The following is a 22,264-nucleotide window of genomic DNA, read 5'->3' as shown; positions in this document are numbered from 1 at the left end:
TGTATCAGTAGAATTATATTTGTGGAAAATATATAAGGCCTACATGTATTGGCAAGGTAATAATTTGCTATGCCAGAAAATGCATCCCTCTGCTAACTTGAAGAAATGAAGAGTTAAGAGGGACTTCACCTTTTCTACGTAATGACACTTATTCTCTGTGCAACTGCTATACGTTTCATATCAACAATAGACAGGGGATACAAATATTGGCAGGCTCAGTCATTAAAATGCATCCCCTCTACATTAATATGCTAGACAGTTAAGCATGATATAAAATGTTCTACATAATGGGCCTCTGTTTTGTAATACTTTAAGCTAATATGATGTTAAAAGAAAAATCGGGAAATTTCAAACCAAATGCGGAGAACATTTTCTTCAGACACGGACTGAAAAACGTTCGACTCATTTGTCTCAATAAATGTGTAAAAACCGTATTTATTTCAATTAATCTGCGATATAAAACCCACCGTTTTAAGGCTGACATGTTTAAGAAACGTGATATTGTTACGAATATCTTTAAAAGTTTCGTCTTCGGTCATATTTCAGTCCGTTTCCTCATTAAAATGCGAGAGTTTAGAAAGATGCGCGCTCCCGCGACAGGGGATGCAATTCTCGGCAGGCATGCATTTCTGGGCATAACACCTGCAATGCGGACCAGACTCTGACACCGGTCATACAGGGACCTGACAGCCCGTATCAAAGGGCCCGGTACCCCATACTCCCGGAGAACCCCCCCACAGGGCTCCCCGAGGGACACGGTCAAACGCCTTCTCCAGGTCCACAAAACACAGTGAGCCCCGTTTTTTCGCTGGTGTTGCGTTCCGAAAAGAACCCATGATAGACGAAATCCATGAAGTAGTTACCTTTATTTTTTACAATTATTATACAGCATAATTAAATATTCTACATTGAACCAAAGAACAAAACCTGTTTCCAGGCCTAAGCATTTTTTAACAAATATAACGCTTTCTTACAAATAATTACAGTAAAATAATCATTTTAATCATCAGTACGAAGTACAGAAGGACAAATTGTGACTCACGTATTTCACCGATCCTCTGACTGTGACTCTGCTCTCTGGTGCCTTTTTCTTCTGAAGCCTGAGGTGCAGGTGTGTTTTTTCGGGAGAAGAACATAGTTATCGTTAGTTGTTGTTGCTCTTTTTTCTTCTGGGCAAAAATATTTGCCAAAATTTGCCAAGCTGTATTACGTATATTTAAATATCGTAACGTTATTGGCACGTTATGGTGTATAGAGAAGAAGCGCGGAGACTGTTTAGCCAATCAGGATGCAGAACACAATTAACTGTGAAAAAAAACTGCACAAAAATATCCACAAAGCAGAGAAGCCGTGAAAGGTGAACCGCGTTACAGCAAGGGTTCACTGTAGACCGGTTGGGCGAACTCCCAGAACCCTCCAGTAGAGGTCAGCAGCACACCATCCCCACTATAAACAGTGTTTGTGCTGCACCGCTTCCCCCCCCTGAGACGCCGGATGGTGGACCAGAATCGCCTCGAAGCCGTGCGGAAGTCTTTCTCCATGGCCTCTCCAAACTCCTCCCACGCCCGAGTTTTTGCCTCAGCAACCGCCCGAGCCGCATGCCGCTTCGCCCGCCGGTACCCATCAGCTGCTTCCGGAGTCCCACAGGCCAAAAAGGCTCGATAGGACTCCTTCTTCAGCCTGACGGCATCCCTCACCGAAGGTGTCCACCAACGGGTTCGAGGGTTGCCGCCGCGACAGGCACCGACAACCTTGCGGCCACAGCTCCGATCGGCCGCCTCGACAATGGAGGCACGGAACACGGTCCACTCAGACTCCATGTCCCCCACCTCCCCCGGGACGTGTTCGAAGTTTTGCCGGAGATGGGAGTTAAAGCTCCGTCTCACAGGGGATTCCGCCAGACGTTCCCAGCAGACCCTCACAACACGTTTGGGCCTGCCAGGTCTGACCGGCTCCTCCCCCACCAGAGAGGTGACATTCCACGTCCCAAGAGCTTCTGCAACCGAGGATCGGACCGCCAGGGCCCCCTTCCTCGGCCGCCACCCATCACACACTGCACCTGACCCCTTTGGCCCCTCTCACAGTTGGTGGGTTTTGATCATCTGATCAGATTTTGATACTATTGATCCAAAAATATCTGTATTTATATTCAGAAGCCTTTGTGATGTTCGATCAATATGTTTAAATATTCATCAGCTTCTTCTCTCGTCTCCTCAGTCATTTAAAAACATGCATGTTTTACGTTTTACATGTTTCCTTTGGTGTTTTATTGTATCTTTATTACATGACTTTATTGTATTCATATCTTATATTCATCCAGTATTTATTTGTAGAGATAATTATTGTTCTGGATGATTCTTTTGCTGTAAAAAAAAAAAGTTTGCTTCTCATTTTTAATAAATGTGTTTATTAGACTGACAGCATCATAAGGTTAAATGTTTTATTTTGAGACTCAGTATTTCTTTGCCGTCCTAATATTCAGTAGAAATCATTTGTAACAGATTATCTCAATGTTTTCACAGTCAATAGGAATAAAGTTTATTTCTGCATCATGCAGTTAAACTCAAAACAGATTAATGTTTAACTTTTTATGTCTGTTTGATTTTCTGCTTTCAGCTGAACGTAACATATATTACTAAAATATTAAATCAGCTAATTAAAACCAGGTTTAATACACAAATTATGTTTCTCCATGATTTTATTTTAATCATCTCTTATAGCTTTGATTTTTAGCAATTCACTTCTAGTGGATAATCTTCTTTCTTTAAACACAAAAAATATATATTTCTGTTTTTAATCATTTAAATCTGTATTTACAAACTGAGACATAAAAACCATTTTTTACTGAATTAAAACTTATTTTCTCTGTCAGATATTCAGTAAAAATCATCAGAAATGAATGACGTATTATTCTGTCTCTTTTCTGCAGCGCCCCCTGCTGTGGCAGAGTGAAAACTGCATGTTCATTTCTGAGAAGTTTCCTATTTAACAATAAATGTTGAAATAATCTAAACTCTGCATAGACGTTGGTCAGAATAAGATGAGTTGGATGGTTTCGGTTTTTATTTGTGGTTGGTGTCTCCAGCTGACCAATCAGACGCCTGATGTGGTTTGGATTCTGTTTTCTGTTTTAACATAAATCCGTCAGAAAAAACTTCCTGTTATTCTGGCTGTGAAGATGATGATCAAAAACTTTCTGACGGGTTCTGTTTCTCGTCTTGCCACCTCGGCTACAATCATTGTGATTTTTACTCACAATGTTTTATTTGAGAGAGAAGTGTCCTGCACCTGCAGGAATCAGAGCCTTGGCTGTGGGATCTATATCACTCTTCCAGTTTTTACCATCATGTTTTTGTTACTTTGGATGAACAAAGTCTTCATCGGTTCCTGCAGGATGTGCAGCTGCTTCACGTTGTCTCCCCTGAAGTGTGTCTGTAAATGTAGAGGGAAGTGTGTTCGTGTGGTTGTTCTCCAGACTGTGAAGGTTTCCCTGACTGCTCTGCTGTGGGTCGTCTCTGTGCTGCTGGACGGAGACTGGTTCGCCTGCTGTCAGAACGGACTCTCTGGAGAGGATGCTCTGATTCCCTGCAAGACAAACAGAACCTTACACGAACAAATCCTTATCGATAAACTGAAAAACAAGTCAAAGGTGAGTGCTATCATTTTTATTTATGAACATAAATTACTGTAATTAATTTAGAATGGATTAAATTGTGTGTTCCTGGTAACATTACTAAAGGTTTATCACGGTTTCCTCCAGGTCATTGGCCTGGGAACGCTGTCGTCCATCCTCTTCCTGGCTGTTTGCTTCTCAGCGGTGAGATGGAGGAAATGCTGCGACAGCAAAACCTCTGCAGAGCAAAGAGACGGGAAATGCTGGAAATGTTGTTCAGACGACTGCAGGACCTGCTGCGAGGACTGCCTCTATAGCTGTGATGGATTTGCTCCCTATGAGCTGATTGTTGTAAAAGAAGGAGAAAATATCGTGAACCAGATTCTGAAAGAAAAAGCCAAAGAAGCTCTGACCCAAAACGTTGAAGAAATCCTGAATCGGAACAACAAGAACAGATTTATTGAAGGTTTTGATGCAGCTGAAGAACTGATTAAAGAACTGTGGCCTCAAGAGAAGCAGGTAACCATTAAACATCTGATTTACTGAACTAATCTGAGACCAGAAACCTCTGAGCTCAGCAGGTATCTACACCAAAACCTTTTATTCTGTCTGCTAAAGAGAATAAATGACTTTAAATCAGAGGAAATTCAGTTCAACAAAATAATTTACAATAAGGAGATTTTTTATTATCTTAAAAGTCAGACATTGAAATTCACTGAGATCACTGCGTCTTTAAAGCATGTGGCCAAATCCAGAGGATGATGTCATGGCTTTGTAAGCTTCTGGTTGGTTAGTTCCCAAGAACTGGGTGTGTTGGTTCTGGTTCTGCCTCTGTTCTGGCCCAGAGGTCGGTTCTGCTGGGAGAACCGACCCGGAGAGGTCGGCTCTGAGGAGGAGGCCTGAGGAGCCGCTGACATGGTGGTTTGGTTGGTCCAGAGTCTAGGGTCCATCTGCAGCAGGAAGCGGCTTCACTTCCTCTTCCCAGTGAATCTCTTTCCTTCCCACATCAGACTCTCCTTCTGCTTCAGAGCTGATTTTCTCTGCTGGTTTCAGTGAGAGGCAGCAGAACGTAGCAGCTTCTGTCTCCATCATGGAGAAAAAGTCCTTCACGAATTTCAGGATCAGGTTTATTTGAATATTTCAGCCTGAAGGCAGTTCAGTGCTCTGACTTTAAGCAAAGCCTGTTCCTTCCAGTTCCTTCCTAGTCCTTCCAGTTCCTTCCTAGTCCTTCCTGTTCCTTCCTAGTCCTTCCTGTTTATTCCATTTTCTTCCTGTTCCTTCCTGTTTATTCCAGGTCCTTCCTGGTCCTTTCTGGTCCTTCCTGTTCTGTCCTGTTCCTTCCTGTTCCTTCCTGGTCCTTCCTGTTCCTTCCTGTTCCTGCCTGTTCCTTCCTGTTCCTTCCTGGTCCTTCCTGTTCCTTCCTCTTACTTCCTGTTCCTTCCTGTTCATTCCTGTTTCTTCCTGGTCCTTCCTGTTCCTTCCTGTTCCTGCCTGTTCCTTCCTGTTTCGTCCTGTTTCTTCCTGGTCCTTCCTGTTCCTTCTTGCTCCTTCCTATTCCTTCCTGTTTCTTCCTGCTCCTTCATGTTCCTTCCTGTTCAGTCCTGTTCCTTCCTGGTCCTTCCTGTTCCTTCCTGTTTCGTCCTGTTTCTTCCTGGTCCTTCCTGTTCCTTCTTGCTCCTTCCTATTCCTTCCTGTTTCTTCCTGGTCCTTCCTGTTTCTTCCTGTTCCTTCCTGTTTCTTCCAGGTCCTTCCTGGTCCTTTCTGGTCCTTCCTGTTCTGTCCTGTTCCTTCCTGTTTCTTCCAGGTCCTTCCTGGTCCTTTCTGGTCCTTCCTGTTCTGTCCTGGTCCTTCCTGTTCCTTCCTGTTCCTGCCTGTTCCTTCCTGGTCCTTCCTGTTCCTTCCTCTTACTTCCTGTTCCTTCCTGTTTCTTCCTGGTCCTTCCTGTTCCTGCCTGTTCCTTCCTGTTTCGTCCTGTTTCTTCCTGGTCCTTCCTGTTCCTTCTTGCTCCTTCCTATTCCTTCCTGTTTCTTCCTGCTCCTTCCTGTTCCTTCCTGTTCAGTCCTGTTCCTTCCTGTTTCTTACTGTTCCTTCCTCTTTCTTCCTGGTCCTTCCTGTTCCTTCCTGTTCCTGCCTGTTCCTTCCTGTTCCTTCCTGTTTCGTCCTGTTTCTTCCTGGTCCTTCCTGTTCCTTCTTGCTCCTTCCTATTCCTTCCTGTTCCTTCTTGCTCCTTCCTATTCCTTCCTGTTTCTTCCTGCTCCTTCCTGTTCCTTCCTGTTCAGTCCTGTTCCTTCCTGTTTCTTACTGTTCCTTCCTGTTTCTTCCTGCTCCTTCCTGTTTCTTCCTGCTCCTTCCTATTCCTTCCTGTTCCTTCTTGCTCCTTCCTATTCCTTCCTGTTTCTTCCTGCTCCTTCCTGTTCCTTCCTGTTCAGTCCTGTTCCTTCCTGTTTCTTACTGTTCCTTCCTGTTTCTTCCTGCTCCTTCCTGTTTCTTCCTGGTCCTTCCTGTTCCTTCCTCTTACTTCCTGTTCCTTCCTGTTCCTTCCTGTTTCTTCCTGGTCCTTCCTGTTCCTTCCTGTTCCTGCCTGTTCCTTCCTGTTTCGTCCTGTTTCTTCCTGGTCCTTCCTGGTCCTTCTTGCTCCTTCCTATTCCTTCCTGTTCCTTCCTGGTACTTCCTGTTCCTTCCTGTTTCTTCCTGTTCCTTTCTGGTCCTTCCTGTTCCTTCCTGTTTCTTCCTGTTCCTTCCTGGTCCTTCCTGTTCCTTCCTGTTCCTTCCTGTTTCGTCCTGTTTCTTCCTGGTCCTTCCTGTTCCTTCTTGCTCCTTCCTATTCCTTCCTGTTCCTTCTTGCTCCTTCCTATTCCTTCCTGTTTCTTCCTGCTCCTTCCTGTTCCTTCCTGTTCAGTCCTGTTCCTTCCTGTTTCTTACTGTTCCTTCCTGTTTCTTCCTGGTCCTTCCTGTTCCTGCCTGTTCCTTCCTGTTCCTTCCTGTTTCGTCCTGTTTCTTCCTGGTCCTTCCTGTTCCTTCTTGCTCCTTCCTATTCCTTCCTGTTCCTTCTTGCTCCTTCCTATTCCTTCCTGTTTCTTCCTGCTCCTTCCTGTTCCTTCCTGTTCAGTCCTGTTCCTTCCTGTTTCTTACTGTTCCTTCCTGTTCCTTCCTCTTACTTCCTGTTCCTTCCTGTTTCTTCCTGGTCCTTCCTGTTCCTTCCTGTTCCTGCCTGTTCCTTCCTGTTCCGTCCTGTTTCTTCCTGGTCCTTCCTGTTCCTTCTTGCTCCTTCCTATTCCTTCCTGTTTCTTCCTGCTCCTTCCTGTTCCTTCCTGTTCAGTCCTGTTCCTTCCTGTTTCTTACTGTTCTTTCCTGTTTCTTCCTGTTCCTTCCTGTTCCTGCCTGTTCCTTCCTGTTCCTTCCTGTTCCTTCCTGTTTCGTCCTGTTTCTTCCTATTCCTTCCTGTTTCTTCCTGCTCCTTCCTGTTCCTTCCTGTTCAGTCCTGTTCCTTCCTGTTTCTTACTGTTCCTTCCTGTTTCTTCCTGCTCCTTCCTGTTTCTTCCTGCTCCTTCCTGTTTCTTCCTGCTCCTTCCTGTTTCTCCCCTTTCCACCTGCTGTCTGTGTTTTGTGAACCTGATGAAGCTCCTTTACTTTACAGACATGTCAGTAACAGCCTTCCCTTTGTCACGGTCTGGCAGCTTTAATAACAGGAATAATCCAGATGATTAATGACTGGACCAGAACCAGAGAGCCTGGTTCCATTCATGCTACCATACCACAGCTCTTTCAGACACAGGGGACGTTGTTCCAGGAACGTCACCCGGCTTTTCCCCGAAGAGGAAAGTCTGACTGAGAGAACAGAACGGAGAATCGATCCTGGACAAAGTTCGTCCCTGGTGGAGTGGATCTCTGCTGCCTCTTCCACAGCGAATGGAACGACCAGACCAGTTAATGAAGTTAAACCACCAGCTCTGATTATGGCAAATACTCTGTGTGCAGTGAAGATGAGGAGGATTTCATATTCAGACTGTTTGCTGTCTGAGTTTTGTCCTTTAGGCTTGCCGTAGCTGAGCGGATGGTTGAAGGTTCAAAGAATAAATTACAGTATTTTTATTTACAGCCTTCAGGAAGTGGAAAAGACAATAAAGCTGAAATTCATAAAGATGTTTGGAAATTCACTTTTGCTGAGGTAAGTAATCATAACAGAAAATCTGTCCATAGTTTATTCACCAGGAGAAAAGCTAATAGAATATAAATATATTAAAGTTTTTATCTTAAACATGTTTATTGTTTTAACAATTTTTCATGTTTTCAGGCCCAGCAGATTTCTCTTCAGTTGGTTTCAAAACCGGTAAATCCATCAATGTCCTAGAAACCTTAGATTAATATTAATATTACACAGAACTGGATTCAATCTTTATCAGAGAACTTGGATGAGCTGCACTGAGAAGTTATGATAATCTGATCAATTCCTCATTTATGAAATTCAACTCTGGAGAAAAACTTATTATTTTTCTTCTGTTAGGAGAAGAAAGATGGAGGAAGTTCCCTGGATGAGGCAGGAGGGGTAAGTCTGTGTCCTGGCAAGACATCATCCATTCATCCATTCATCATTGTGAAGGTGAATGAAGGTCGTGTTTTTTAGTGAACCACATGCAGAAAGTCTGAGGCTTAGATTTTATACTGAAGTATTAAGTAAAAAATGATCTTGAACAAAAACTTGTACGTATCCAGAAGGACCAGGGAGCCGAGCAGGAAACTGGGACAGAGCAGCTTTACTAGGAGCAACCAGGGAGATGGATTACACACCTGATTGGCTGACAGGCTGCAGGTGTGAGGAGAGAGAGGGGAAAGGCACAGTGGGCGAGGGAGAGCAGGGACCAGAATCAAGTTTATCAGTAAAACACAGAAATATAAAATCAGAAGGAAGTTAATACGAAGCCGTGTGTTAGCCAACATTCAGTCCAGCAGCTGAACCCTCACAGGGCGACGCTTCCTCCTATCCCCTACCCTACCCTAACCCTAACCCTATCCCCTACCCTAACCCTATCCCTAACCCCTAACCATCAGCACCAAACCAGCAGCAGAACTCAAAGGGTTCACAGGAAACATTTCTGGGTTTTTCTATTTCAGGTCCAGGGTGCTGAATGTCCACCATTTCCATCACATGGAGGTTCATCAGGTCAAACAGAGAATGCCAATGGTCATCGTCATGGTTACGATCCACCACAGATTCAGGAAGGAGGTGAAGAAGTTCCAATGGGAAATGTGAGAGTAAAGATCTGAGCAGAGAAAACCTGAAGTCTGTAGGAGGCGATGTCCTCATATTGTCTCTTTCTGCATGAGAGCAACTTCTGATTGTCAAACGTCTGAATAATCAGATTCTAAACTAATGATTTAACTGACCTGCTGACATTCAAAGCAGAAACTGAAACAGAAAATAGTTCATGATTTAACTCTGTTGTTCTAACTTTGAGCAACAAACTAAATACTAATTTACATTTTAATTTGTATAAATCTGTTCTGTTTAGGTCTCTAGTTCAGGTGGAAACCAGAACAATCCTCCACCGTCCGACCCGGTAAGCAAACTCAGAGACTCCTCATGCATCAAGTCCCTGTTTACTTGAACTAGACCAGCAGGTTTCCTGATGTGGAGGCAGAAAAAACCACACATGAGCAGAGATCTGGGATTTGAACCATCAGCTGTGTTGCTATGGGAACAGTTGCACGAACTGCATCACCATGCAGCCATTAACCAGTCCAGTTAATCAGGAGAGGTCAATTTATCCGTCTGTTATTATCTGGTTATTATCAGGTTATTATCTGAACTACTAAATGTTGATCTTCCCTTTAAATTAGTAACATGTGATGCTGAATTAAAACAGCTCTAGAAGCATAGATCTAGATTGATCCCTGCAAAGCAGCATAGATCCAAAAACAGATTTTTGTCTTTTATATATTTCTAATATTTTGCAACATTGTGAAAGTGAAAGAATGAAGTTCTGGAAACCTGTTTATTACGGGACATGTCCTAGTCAAAGGCCACGCTAAGTCTCCTCACAGTAACTCTAGATGTAAAGTCAGAGTTCTGGAAACTTCTGGATTAATAAACAGATTCATGTTCCTGATTTCAGGTCAACAGAAACAGCTGATTGTTTTTAACCAGAATAATAACATTTATCATATATTTATGATTCAGTGACGTCAGGAAAACGCAGCCTCTGATTTCTGGTTTCTACAAAGTTTCTTCTTAATGACATGATTTATTATTTTTCAGGTGGATCCACCTTCACAGGATCAGGAGAGCAGATCATAGACCCTCAGCAACATGTTCAACTTTGTTTTTTTATTTTCCTGATACCAGAAATTTAATTAAATTAGAAAAATGTCAGCAAAACAAAATGTTTTTTAGTGTAAATAATATACATTTCCAGACTACTGTAGATGTGAAAACAGATTTTAAAACATGAGTTATATTTTACATTTTATTAATTTATAATAGTTTATATGTAATATTTGATATTAGTATGTTATATATTCTTTAATTTTTCAGCATATTAGGCCACATATTCAGTTAAAACCAGATAAAACACGCTACAAAAAGACATCAAGTCAAATTAAACTTTTCTTGTTTAAATAAATTAAGATGATTAAAATTATTATTCATCTTTTATAAAATCAGATGTTTGGATGCAGAAACCAGGTTTCAGTTTCTGTCCTCTGAGCTGATTGGACTAAACTGATGGTTACTTCTTTTCCTGTCTGGGTTAGCATTAGTGGTAACATCACCATTAGCGTTAGCACTAGCTTTAGCACTAGCAACAGCATTAGTGTTAGCATTAGGGTTAGCATTAGCGTTAGTTTGAAGGTTACGACCCTGGCCGTCCATCTAGTGGATCAACTGGTTTCTTATATTTTGTTTGGTCTTTTCTGGCCACATGTCCTAGTTAAAACCTGTTGGCTGCTAACTGATGTTAACTGTCATGTCAGCGTGACCTTTGACCTCCAGGTTATTGAAGCGTTTGCAAATAATTCTGCAGCAGCTGGAGTTTGAAATATTTATTTAGATGATTTTCTATAGAGCTACAGCCTGGAGCGGCTCCACCCTTTGACCTTTGACCTCTGGTTGTGTTTTTACATGTTGAAGAAACGTTTGACCGGCTGCAGGACGCTCAGAGGGACACAGATCTGTCCTCACATGGACAGCGTCCCTCAGCATGACGCTTCCTTCACTGATGACATGATTTCAGTAGCAAATAGAAAATAATGAGATTTACTGAGAGGAACTGAGAATAAGTTTATTTTTACTGAGTCGATCAGTGAAGAAGAAACAGATGATTAGAAACGAGGAGAGAAAAATGATACATGAATAAAAATCTAAGAAATAACTAAACATAAAAACAATAAAACTAAAGAGCTAAAACTAAAATAAAACAGAAACAAAACTCATCCCATAAAAGACAAAGGAACAGAAAAATATTTTTATTTAAGATTTCTGAGATCGATAGTATAAAAATGAACTGGAGTCGAAGTGTAACTTGATCAGGGTTTCGTGTTTTTCTCTTTATCCACCAAATTTTCCGCTTCCTGAAAACATTAAAACAGACAATTTAGAAGAAACAGACATTTATTTCCAACGATTGTTTTATGTGATTTCATAAAACACAATCATAACAAACTGGAGGTCTTCACCAATAAAGATCTCCAATACTAATCAGAGGTCTTATTGTGGAAACAACTATTTTCCAAGCACTGTCAGGTGAAATATTGTTCACAATACAGAGAGCCTGTAGGATAATCAGTAATGAAGAGGTTCTGGGTGAAAAGCTGCCAGGCAGAGAAACACATGAGTTCATACCAAGGACCCAAAACTCGGGCGAGACAGTCTGGTTCTGATGCAGCTGTAGAAAACAACATGTAACCCAAATAGTTCACAAGCATTTCATATAACATGATCAGCAGGTGTTAACTTGTAGTGATTTTCCTCTGCAGTCTTTATTGGTGAAGACCTTCAATATCCTGGAGGTTTTCCAGGTTTTCCACCTCCAGGATATTGAAACTTATTTAAAGAAAATGTTTTTATTTCAGAATGATAGAATATTCTGATGCATGAAGCCGATTCATTTACCTCTGGTATTTTATCCAGTTCAACGTTGTTGTCCTGAAAAAATCAGAAACATTTAAGATAAAATATTTGAACACATTTTAACTGTTTGTTTTCCTGACAAACGTGTTACTTCCTGCTGCTAACAGATGCTAAGCTAAGCTAGCGTCTGTCTGACCTTTGAACCTTTACTAAACACATCATGGCTCATCGCTCTAAGAACATTTTTGAACTTGAATCTGTTTTTACTAAATTAACATATAAAGTTAAGCCTCCAAATGTAATAATGTTGATTTTATTCTGAGCCGTTTGTGTTTCGGTCAAATGATCCGATCAACTTGATCAACTTTGTTTCTGGTTCCAGTTCTGATTCGGTTTGGTTTGGTTTGGTTCTGGTTCGGTTCTGGTTCCAGACAGTTTTTTATTCTGGTTTTATCGTCGTCCCGACTGGAAACATTTAGTTCAGGAATCGTTTCCTTTTAGTTTAAATGAAATCAGGAAAACAGAAACGAATCAAAACCAAATGAAAGTTTAAAAGGTAAAAATTGGAAAAGTTTCAGTTAAATTTGCTTCATATGAATCTTTTCTTTATTGACTGAATATTAAATGTTGGACGTTTGTTCATGAAAACCTGGATTTATTTTCATATTTTAATAAACGTTGTTTTATGAACTTTAGCAGCGTTTTCACCTGGTTACCTTCTTCTCTAGTTGGTTTATCTGGTTTCTCATGACCTCTTCAGCCACGTTGAAGCAGTCCTTCCAGTTGACCTTACATTTTGTCTCGATCTGTTCTGTCAGCTTGGTTCTGATGGACTTCCTCAGAACCTCCTTCAGAACCGCCTCCTCCTCCTCCAGAACCAGTTTGTAATAAAGCGTTTCTTCGTACTGAGTCGTTCCTTTGCTGCAGCTGCTCCTCCATCTGGTCCAGGAACTCATGGCTCCGGAGAAAACGATGAGGAAGAGCAGCCAGCAGCCGCTCACCTGCAGCAGAGACAGGCTGTTACCTGGAGTTGCTCCCCCTGCTGGCCGGGGCAGACGTGACTCACCCTGGACGTGATTTTGAGGTCAGCCATCTCTATGTCGCTGATGTTGGTTGCGGCCTTGCAGGCCGCCTGCTTCTCAGAGAGCTTGTTGAAGCAACAGGCCCACCAGTCGCCGTCGATGAGGAGAAACGCGACCCAGAGGAGGCCGACCAGAGCCGCCTTTAACACCTGGCAGCAGATGAAGCTCTTGAACCTGGAGCGGTAGCTGCAGGTCCTCTGGAACAGCCGGTTGGACCACAGCATCAGGACGGTTGCTATGAGCGCAGGTGTGACGGCGTAGATGATGCAGTAGTACAGCGTGCTCTTGCAGGTGCATTCAAAGTCGGTCCTGAGCAGAATGCTGTAGGTGAAGATCACCACGATGGCGAAGTAGGTCTGCAGCTTCCCCAGCGCCAGGTTGGTGACGACATTCTGCATCTCTGCTGCTGGAGGTCAGAAACATCCACCATGAAACATGGCTGCAAAGAAAAACTGAAACTGCTGCTGTGAAAATATTTGCATGCCAGTTTATCATCATCCACTAATAAAGAACGATTCTTTAAAAACACTAAAATCAAACAAATGGCAGCGATGATCCTGAGGCTGGGAGAATCCAAAGACTTTTAGTTTAAAAGCTTCAGGAAACGTGTAAAGAAAACCAGGAGCTGATTCTATAAAGCTGAACTGTAAGAGTTAATTTTCCACCAGCTGCTTCATCTCAACATGTTTAGTCAGGCAGAAAGTGAAACAGGAACGTTTTGAACAGCCAACCGTCTAATTCCTGTTAACAGGATGTGGTTTAATGCAAAATGTTTTAAAGCAGCAGCAGCAGCAGCTTCACATGAAGGTTCTGCTCTGTTTGGGTTCTGGACCGGCCCGGAGGAATGCCAGCAGCATGCCACACAATCAGTTAACCGATCAGAGCCAAATACTCAGGTTTTACTGCAGAATCTCATAATTAATGGAACCAAAAACCTTCGACAGGAAAAGGAAACGGCGCTGATGAAATACCCTAATAATCACGACTAAAACCCAGAGTAACAGAAACAAAGAGCCAAAATACCAGAACATGTTATAAGATCCACCTCACTGGAGAATCAGCAGCCAGTCCAGAAAAACCTCAGAAACAGAGAAACCTCTTCATGTAGCTGACAGACCGAAAGGTTTTACCCTGAACGGAGCTCCAGAAAGATCAGTAGATCCCAGAGCTGCAGACGACCTGCAGGTTAAATCCAGAGGAGAATCTGACAGCAGGCTGGCTGCAGCAACAGAGAACAAGTGACAGCAGGAAAAGGCTGAGAGCCACATGGCGAAGGTGTGTTGCATCATTTCCTGTTGCTGCTTCAAACTAGTTTTTAAAAAAAACATATTTATTGAACTTATTTTACAAAGCAGGTGTGAAGAAGATAAGAAGATAAACCCTGAGAAGCGACTGGAAGCAGCAGGGAATCAGAAACCAGGATGAAATCTAGAACGTTTTTCTAGGAGTCGATTCTTCAGCTTTAGTTTTCCAGATTAAACCACCTGCAGATTCATGTTTTCATCGCTGAGTCCACAGCTTCGCAGATGAAACTGTAGAGTTTCGTGGAAGACGGGGAGTAGAAACTGTGACGCGCCGCCTGGAGCTGACGGTCAGTCGCTGCCTGGTCGCCTGATAAACTCCCTGTAGTTGCTGAAACTCGCGGCTGTAGTTGCTGCTCTGTGTTGCTTCCTGGACCAAAGAAAACCAGACGCTGATTCATTTTCGTTAAATGAACCAATGAATCCTTTTCCCAACGTGAACCTCAGCAGCAACATGAAGTGAAGCATCAAATTAAACTCCACATAAACTCCCAGACCTCCAGGCTGCTGGTAGTTTAGGACCAGATGAGGCGTCTGTGATCAGAGCGGCTCTTGAAGCTCTACATCTAAAAAACGTTAAACCGTCAGGATTCATGGGGGAGCGGTTCTGGTCTCTAACTGGACCCAAACGGGTCGGTGTTTCCAGGTAGAGATGAAGGACGAGAACAAACTGCAGAGTCCAGAGACTGAGAGCGGTTTGAGACTGGTGAAGATAGTTCATGTGTTCATCGGTGACCTTTTCATTTTCTGCCTCTCAGAGGAGTGTCAGGCGGGTTCTGGTTCTGGACCTTGTTGACCAGGAGCAGAATCAGAGCCAGAAAACATCAACGTCCCGGCCAGTTCTCATGTAGACGGTGCTGAGCTACATCGTAGTCACGGCTACCCTCTGTTAGCTGTTTCTATGGCAACCGGGGCGTCCAGCCAGTGACGGACAAAGAGATGATCAGAAATGTTATTCAGGCTCTGCAGGGTCAAAAGGAGCCCGTCATTTTCTGCTGACCTGACATTAAGGTCCAGAAGTTCTGGTTCTGACTCTACATCTGGATCAGGAACTTCTACAATTCAGAGTCAAATGTCAGTGAATCCTAAATGTCTGTTTATCAAGTCAGAGGACTCCAAAGCTTGTCTCATCCAGTCTGGAAATGTATATTATTTACACTAAAAATTGTTTTTTGCTGACATTTTTTTAATTTAAATAAATTTCTGGTATCAGGAAAATAAAAGAACAAAGTTGAACATGAACTCCGGGTCACAAAACAGAAAACTGAAGAGGGGGAAAGATAAAGATGTTGGGGAGACGAAGAAAAGCTTTACAAAGTGGCTGAAAGACAGAAGGTAAGAAATGTCAGAGTATCAACAAGAGAGTTAAATATTCAGATTAGCTTAAGCTAGGCTACAATGACAGGCGGTTGTTGTTCAATACGGGACGCGATTTATTCCGTATTGATATAATGTCTGATAGACGCACCTACCACACACACCTCAACAATAAGTGTAATAATAATGACCAAAACACGGGAAATAAATTCAGCTAAATTGTCATTGCGGGACCTAAATAGGACCCCCCCCCCCCAGATGAAAGAAGCCATGAAGCTGGTTTGAGCTCTCCGCCCCTCCCCACCCTGTTGCTGATTTGTTTAGAAACAAACAGATGCCAGACTCTCCCAAGCGTTGAATGAAACTGAAGGGGCAGTCTCCTGAAAAATCATCGTTTTTAATATTTCCATCATGTTTTTATGTTATTTAATGAAAATCAAACCTGCAGTGTTGATCTGATTCTTTCATGTTTCATCCATCCATCCATCCATCCATCCATCCATCTTATCCGGGGTCGGGTCGCAGGGTAGCAGCTTCAGAAAGGAGGCCCAGTCTTCCCTCCCCAACCTCTTGTTCCAGATCCTCCCTGTGAATCCCAAGGCGTTCCCAGGCCAGTAGAGGAACATCATCCCTCCAGGAGGAGGGTCTTCCCCTCCTCCTGGTGGGACCTGAACTCCTCACCAGGGAGGCGTCCAGGAGGCATCCTGACCAGATGCCCCTCAACTGGCTCCTCTCGATGTGAAGGAGCAGCAGCTCTACTCTGAGTCCCTCCCTGATGACTGAGCTTCTCTCTCTAAGGGAGAGCCCAGCCACCCTACGGAGAAAACCCATTTCGGCCGCTTGTATCCTCGATCTCGTTCTTTCGGTCATGACCCAAAGCTCATGACCATAGATGAGGGTGGGAACGTAGATCGACTGGTAAATCGAGAGCTTCGCTTTCTGACTCAGCTCTCTCTTCACCACGACGGACCGGTACAGCGCCGCTTGACGGCAGACGCTGCACCAATCCGCCTGTCAATTCTTTCCTGATTCCTGATCCTGATTCTTTCATGTTTCAGTAATACTTTTATCTACATGGCAACCAGTCAGCTGTTAAACGCCTGGGTGGACCTAGCCCCGCCTTCAAGCCGCAGCTCCTCCCCCACTCTGTTCCTTCAGACTAGCCGGCATCAATTAGCAAACATCTGCTGAGGTCATTATAGGAGCTGCTGCTCAGAGCAACGCTGGTAAAAACATTAAAGGGTTAATAGAGGAGCCATGTTGGATGACTTCCTGGAGGCGGAGCTTCAGAGAGAGCAGGATTTGAGCAATTTGATCTGGGATCTTCACTTCATTTCTTCACATCTCCTGTTTGGAGTTAAATCTGTCCTGATCATCCAGGCAACAAGCTGCTGAACTGTTGAGAAAAGTTAAAAAGTTTATTTTCTGTGTTCAGAGAAAAAATATTTGTGTTTGTTTCAGGTGATTTGATCTGAAACTGATCCAAAATATAAAACAATACAAACATGAATATCTCCTGAATACGTCCTCCTGGCTGAGATAAGCTAACCGTTAAACAGTCACAGGTTGGTTTGTTACCTGTCTGGTTTGTTACCTGGTTACCTGTCTGGTTTGTTACCTGTCTGGTTTGTTACCTATCTGGTGTGTTACCTGGTTACCTGTCTGGTTTGTAACCTGTCTGGTTTGTTACCTGTCTGGTTTATTACCTGTCTGGTTTGTAACCTGTCTGGTTTGTTACCTGGTTACCTGTCTGGTTTGTTACCTGGTTACCTGTCTGGTTTGTAACCTGTCTGGTTTGTTACCTGGTTACCTGTCTGGTTTGTTACCTATCTGGTGTGTTACCTGGTTACCTGTCTGGTTTGTTACCTGTCTGGTTTGTAACCTGTCTGGTTTGTTACCTGGTTACCTGTCTGGTTTGTTACCTGGTTACCTGTCTGGTTTGTAACCTGTCTGGTTTGTTACCTGGTTACCTGTCTGGTTTGTTACCTGTCTGGTTTGTTACCTGGTTACCTGTCTGGTTTGTTACCTATCTGGTGTGTTACCTGGTTACCTGTCTGGTTTGTTACCTGTCCGGTTTGTTACCTGTCTGGTTTGTTACCTGTCTGGTTTGTTATCTGGTTACCTGTCTGGTTTGTTACCTGTCTGGTTTGTTACCTGGTTACCTGTCTGGTTTGTAACCTGTCTGGTTTGTTACCTGTCTGGTTTGTTACCTGGTTACCTGTCTGGTTTGTAACCTGTCTGGTTTGTTACCTGTCTGGTTTATTACCTGTCTGGTTTGTAACCTGTCTGGTTTGTAACCTGTCTGGTTTGTTACCTGGTTACCTGTCTGGTTTGTTACCTGGTTACCTGTCTGGTTTGTAACCTGTCTGGTTTGTAACCTGTCTGGTTTGTTACCTATCTGGTTTGTTACCTGGTTACCTGTCTGGTTTGTAACCTGTCTGGTTTGTTACCTGGTTACCTGTCTGGTTTGTTACCTGTCTGGTTTGTTACCTGGTTACCTGTCTGGTTTGTTACCTATCTGGTGTGTTACCTGGTTACCTGTCTGGTTTGTTACCTGTCCGGTTTGTTACCTGTCTGGTTTGTTACCTGTCTGGTTTGTTACCTGGTTACCTGTCTGGTTTGTTACCTGTCTGGTTTGTTACCTGGTTACCTGTCTGGTTTGTAACCTGTCTGGTTTGTAACCTGTCTGGTTTGTTACCTGTCTGGTTTGTTACCTGGTTACCTGTCTGGTTTGTTACCTGTCTGGTTTGTTACCTGTCTGGTTTGTTACCTGGTTACCTGTCTGGTTTGTTACCTGTCTGGTTTGTAACCTGTCTGGTTTGTTACCTGTCTGGTTTGTAACCTGTCTGGTTTGTTACCTATCTGGTTTGTTACCTGGTTACCTGTCTGGTTTGTAACCTGTCTGGTTTGTTACCTGTCCGGTTTGTTACCTGTCTGGTTTGTTACCTGGTTACCTGTCTGGTTTGTAACCTGTCTGGTTTGTTACCTGTCCGGTTTGTTACCTGTCTGGTTTGTTACCTGGTTACCTGTCTGGTTTGTAACCTGTCTGGTTTGTTACCTGTCCGGTTTGTTACCTGTCTGGTTTGTTACCTGGTTACCTGTCTGGTTTGTAACCTGTCTGGTTTGTTACCTGTCTGGTTTGTTACCTGTCTGGTTTGTTACCTGGTTACCTGTCTGGTTTGTAACCTGTCTGGTTTGTTACCTGGTTACCTGTCTGGTTTGTTACCTGTCTGGTTTGTTACCTGGTTACCTGTCTGGTTTGTTACCTATCTGGTGTGTTACCTGGTTACCTGTCTGGTTTGTTACCTGTCTGGTTTGTTACCTGGTTACCTGTCTGGTTTGTTACCTGTCTGGTTTGTTACCTGTCTGGTTTGTTACCTATCTGGTGTGTTACCTGGTTACCTGTCTGGTTTGTTACCTGTCCGGTTTGTTACCTATCTGGTGTGTTACCTGGTTACCTGTCTGGTTTGTTACCTGTCCGGTTTGTTACCTGTCTGGTTTGTTACCTGGTTACCTGTCTGGTTTGTAACCTGTCTGGTTTGTTACCTATCTGGTTTGTTACCTGGTTACCTGTCTGGTTTGTAACCTATCTGGTTTGTTACCTGGTTACCTGTCTGGTTTGTTACCTGTCCGGTTTGTTACCTGTCCGGTTTGTTACCTATCTGGTTTGTTACCTGGTTACCTGTCTGGTTTGTTACCTGTCTGGTTTGTTACCTGTCCGGTTTGTTACCTATCTGGTTTGTTACCTATCTGGTTTGTTACCTGGTTACCTGTCTGGTTTGTAACCTGTCTGGTTTGTTACCTGGTTACCTATCTGGTTTGTTACCTGGTTACCTGTCTGGTTTGTAACCTGTCTGGTTTGTTACCTGTCTGGTTTGTTACCTGGTTACCTGTCTGGTTTGTAACCTGTCTGGTTTGTTACCTATCTGGTTTGTTACCTGGTTACCTGTCCGGTTTGTTACCTGTCCGGTTTGTTACCTGTCCGGTTTGTTACCTGGTTACCTGTCCGGTTTGTTACCTGTCTGGTTTGTTACCTGTCCGGTTTGTTACCTGTCTGGTTTGTTACCTGGTTACCTGTCTGGTTTGTAACCTGTCTGGTTTGTTACCTGTCCGGTTTGTTACCTGTCTGGTTTGTTACCTGGTTACCTGTCTGGTTTGTTACCTGTCTGGTTTGTTACCTGTCCGGTTTGTTACCTGTCTGGTTTGTTACCTGTCCGGTTTGTTACCTGTCTGGTTTGTAACCTGTCTGGTGGGATCTCGGTTGTTTTGATTGTTTCATTGGTTCCATTATTGTCGTGTTCTTTAGTTTCTTACTTCAGCCTTGTTTCTATCCTACTTTAGTTTCTCAATGATTCTAGTTTATTTATTTTTATTTATTCTTTGTGTCCAGTTATATTTTAGTCTCAGATTAATTTCCTGTTTCTCCTGCTGTGCTCGCCCTCACCCCATTTCCCTCTCTCCTCACACCTGCAGCTCGTTAGCCAATCAGCTCGGCTCCTTTGTTCCCGTTCTCCTCCCAGTATTTAAACCCGGCTGTTACTCTGTTCTGGTTCCTCCCTGTTATTATTATTTTTGTTATTTTCTGGCTCACTGAATTCTCCATGTTTTTTTTTAAGCTTTAGTTTTTCAAAATCCTCTCAGCCTCCTGCCTTTGGGTCCAACACCATCTTGATAGGAACGGTGATTAAACATCATGTTGGATGAACTCCAACGTTCACCTCCTGAAACAAATCAGTCATTTCTTCATAGTAGCTCCTGATGTACAAACAGTTTTCCTGTTTTCAGCTCCTGATAAGGAGCTGAATGATGAATCCAACACAGTTCTGCAGGTTTTCACAAGGTTTTCTAAATGTTTCCATGTTTTTCATATAATTAGGTTTCTGTTTTCAACATGATGCAGATTTTACCAAATAAAAAACAGCTGCTCCTGTTTCTGCTTCAGGTGTTTCAATCTTAAAAAGCAAAAGTGCTGAAAGAAAAAATTCACTTCCTGGAACCTGCAGAGTAAAATGTGACAGTTGGACATGAATCAAATGTGTGAAGTCCTGAGAGCTCAGATGGTTTTAATGTTAATGACTGTAAAACAAAACAAACGACTCGATCTGTGACGGATTCAAGGAAAAATTCCTGAGTGGATTAAAAATTTCACATTGTAAAAATATCAGAAATGTATGCAAACATGGATCTACTCAACCACATCCGAATGAAGCGAAACGTTTATTTTCTTTGACTACACATTGACATACAGAGCTGTTGCCATGACAACCCACATTATGCAGGTCCTGCAGAAACCGACCCGATCTACATCTCTAGATACCCTAGATAGATCTAGTTTTCTGTGTTCTGGTTTAAAGCTCTGAATTAAACCCAAACGTCCCGTGGATAATTGTCGTTAAAGATCTACGTTGTCTAACGACAAACAAGAAGTAATGCTGTGAACGTTAATTTGAACATGACTGGAGATTAAATTGCTGAATCCATCTGTGTTTCTGGGAGACTCGGAGGAAATTAAACAAGAACAGATTCTTTAAATGTTTTTACAGCATTTTCTGATCAAATCTGCTTTAATTTCTCTGGTTTGTAAGCAATTAAAATAAACTCAAAAGTTATTGAACAAGCGGTCAGACTGCACAAGACTATGAGGAAATAGATATTTATCTACACTCCATCCATCCATCTTCTTCCCTTTATCCGGGATCGGGTTGGGGTAGCAGCCTAAGTAGGGATGTCCAAACTTCCCTCCCCAGCCACTTGTTCCATCTCTTCTGGGGGAATCCCAAGGCGTTTCCAGGCCAGCTGAGAAACATAGTCCCTCCAGTGTCTCCTGGGTCTTCCCCGGGGCCTCCTCCCAGTGGGTTGTGCTCAGAACTCCTCACCAGGGAGGCGTCCAGGAGGCATCCTGACCAGATGCCCGAGCCTCAACTGGCTCCTCTCAACGTGAAGGAGCAGCAGCTCTACTCTGAGTCCCTCCTGGATGACCGAGCTTCTCTCTCTGGTTTAGAAATTCTGCCACCGAGGAGGTTTTTAACCACCTCGGCGACCTCGCCCCCAGAGATTGGAGAGCCCAACCCAGAGTCCCCAGGCTCAGCTTCCTCAATGGAAGGCAGGTTGGTGGGATTGAGGAGGTCTTTGAAATATTCTGCCCACCGGTCCACAACATCCCGAGTAGAGGTCAGCAGCACACCATCCCCACCATAAACAGTGTTGGTGCTGCACCGCTTCCCCCCCCTGAGACGCCGGATGGTGGACCAGAATCGCCTCGAAGCCATGCGGAAGTCTTTCTCCATGGCCTCTCCGAACTCCTCCCACACCCGAGGTTTTGCCTCAGCAACCACAAAGTCGATCATCGAACTGCGGCCTAGGGTGTCCTGGTGCCAAGTGTACATATGGACACCCTTATGCCTGAACATGGTGTTCGTTATGGACAATCCATGATGAGCACAGAAGTCCAACAACAAAACACCATTCGAGTTCAGGTCGGGGGGCCGTTCCTCCCAACCACGCCCCTCCAGGTCTCACTGTCGTTGCCCATGTGAGCGTTGAAGTCCCCCAGCAGAACAAGGGAGTCCCCAGGAGGAGCACTCTCCAGTACCCCCTCTAAGGACTCCAAAAAGGGTGGGTAATCTGAACTGTCGTTCGGCCCGTAAGCACAAACTACAGTCAGGACCCGTCCCCCCACCCCTAGGCGGAGGGAGGCTACCCTCTCGTTCACCGGGGTAAACCCCAATGTACAGGCGCCCAGATGGGGGGCAACAAGTATGGCCACTCCTGCCCGACGCCTCTCACCTTGGGCAACTCCAGAGTGGAAGTATGTCCAGCCCCTCTCAAGGAGACTGGTTCCAGAACCAGAGCCATGCGTCGAGGTGAGACCGACTATTTCTAGCCG

At 43.7% G+C, this 22,264-nt stretch overlaps 2 protein-coding genes and 1 long non-coding RNA gene across 5 annotated transcripts; 2 read left to right on the top strand and 1 right to left on the bottom strand.

Annotated features, from left to right (window-relative positions):
* The first annotated feature begins 2,779 nt into the window (after positions 1–2,779).
* On the top strand, positions 2,780–10,737 carry LOC114141227 (uncharacterized). Its single transcript, XM_028011712.1, has 8 exons — positions 2,780–3,649; positions 3,761–4,132; positions 7,713–7,781; positions 7,908–7,943; positions 8,118–8,159; positions 8,726–8,860; positions 9,124–9,171; positions 9,870–10,737. The coding sequence occupies exons 1-8, from the start codon at positions 3,179–3,181 to the stop codon at positions 9,906–9,908; spliced, it is 1,212 nt and encodes a 403-aa protein (XP_027867513.1). The 5' UTR covers positions 2,780–3,178; the 3' UTR covers positions 9,909–10,737.
* A 122-nt stretch (positions 10,738–10,859) lies between these two features.
* Positions 10,860–14,025, bottom strand: LOC114141228 (uncharacterized). Of its 3 annotated transcripts, none has more exons than XM_028011713.1 (5): positions 13,891–14,025; positions 12,745–13,166; positions 12,387–12,679; positions 11,721–11,753; positions 10,860–11,179 (listed from the first exon to the last, which is right to left on the bottom strand). In XM_028011713.1, the coding sequence occupies exons 2-5, from the start codon at positions 13,156–13,158 to the stop codon at positions 11,002–11,004; spliced, it is 918 nt and encodes a 305-aa protein (XP_027867514.1). In that variant the 5' UTR covers positions 13,159–13,166; positions 13,891–14,025; the 3' UTR covers positions 10,860–11,001. The 3 variants fall into 3 exon arrangements, with proteins under 3 accessions (XP_027867514.1, XP_027867515.1, XP_027867516.1); XM_028011714.1 differs by having other exon boundaries at positions 12,745–13,163; positions 13,891–14,018; XM_028011715.1 differs by having other exon boundaries at positions 11,039–11,179; positions 12,395–12,679; positions 13,891–14,023.
* Positions 13,966–15,574, top strand: LOC114141229 (uncharacterized). The gene is made up of 2 exons (XR_003594798.1): positions 13,966–14,035; positions 14,116–15,574. It is a non-coding gene; the product is annotated as an uncharacterized LOC114141229 (long non-coding RNA).
* The last annotated feature ends 6,690 nt before the right edge of the window (positions 15,575–22,264 follow it).

Source organism: Xiphophorus couchianus, chromosome 24 (assembly GCF_001444195.1).
Source record: "Xiphophorus couchianus chromosome 24, X_couchianus-1.0, whole genome shotgun sequence".
In the NCBI taxonomy this organism is placed as follows: domain Eukaryota; kingdom Metazoa; phylum Chordata; class Actinopteri; order Cyprinodontiformes; family Poeciliidae; genus Xiphophorus; species Xiphophorus couchianus.
This window is presented reverse-complemented; position numbering and strand designations above follow the sequence as displayed.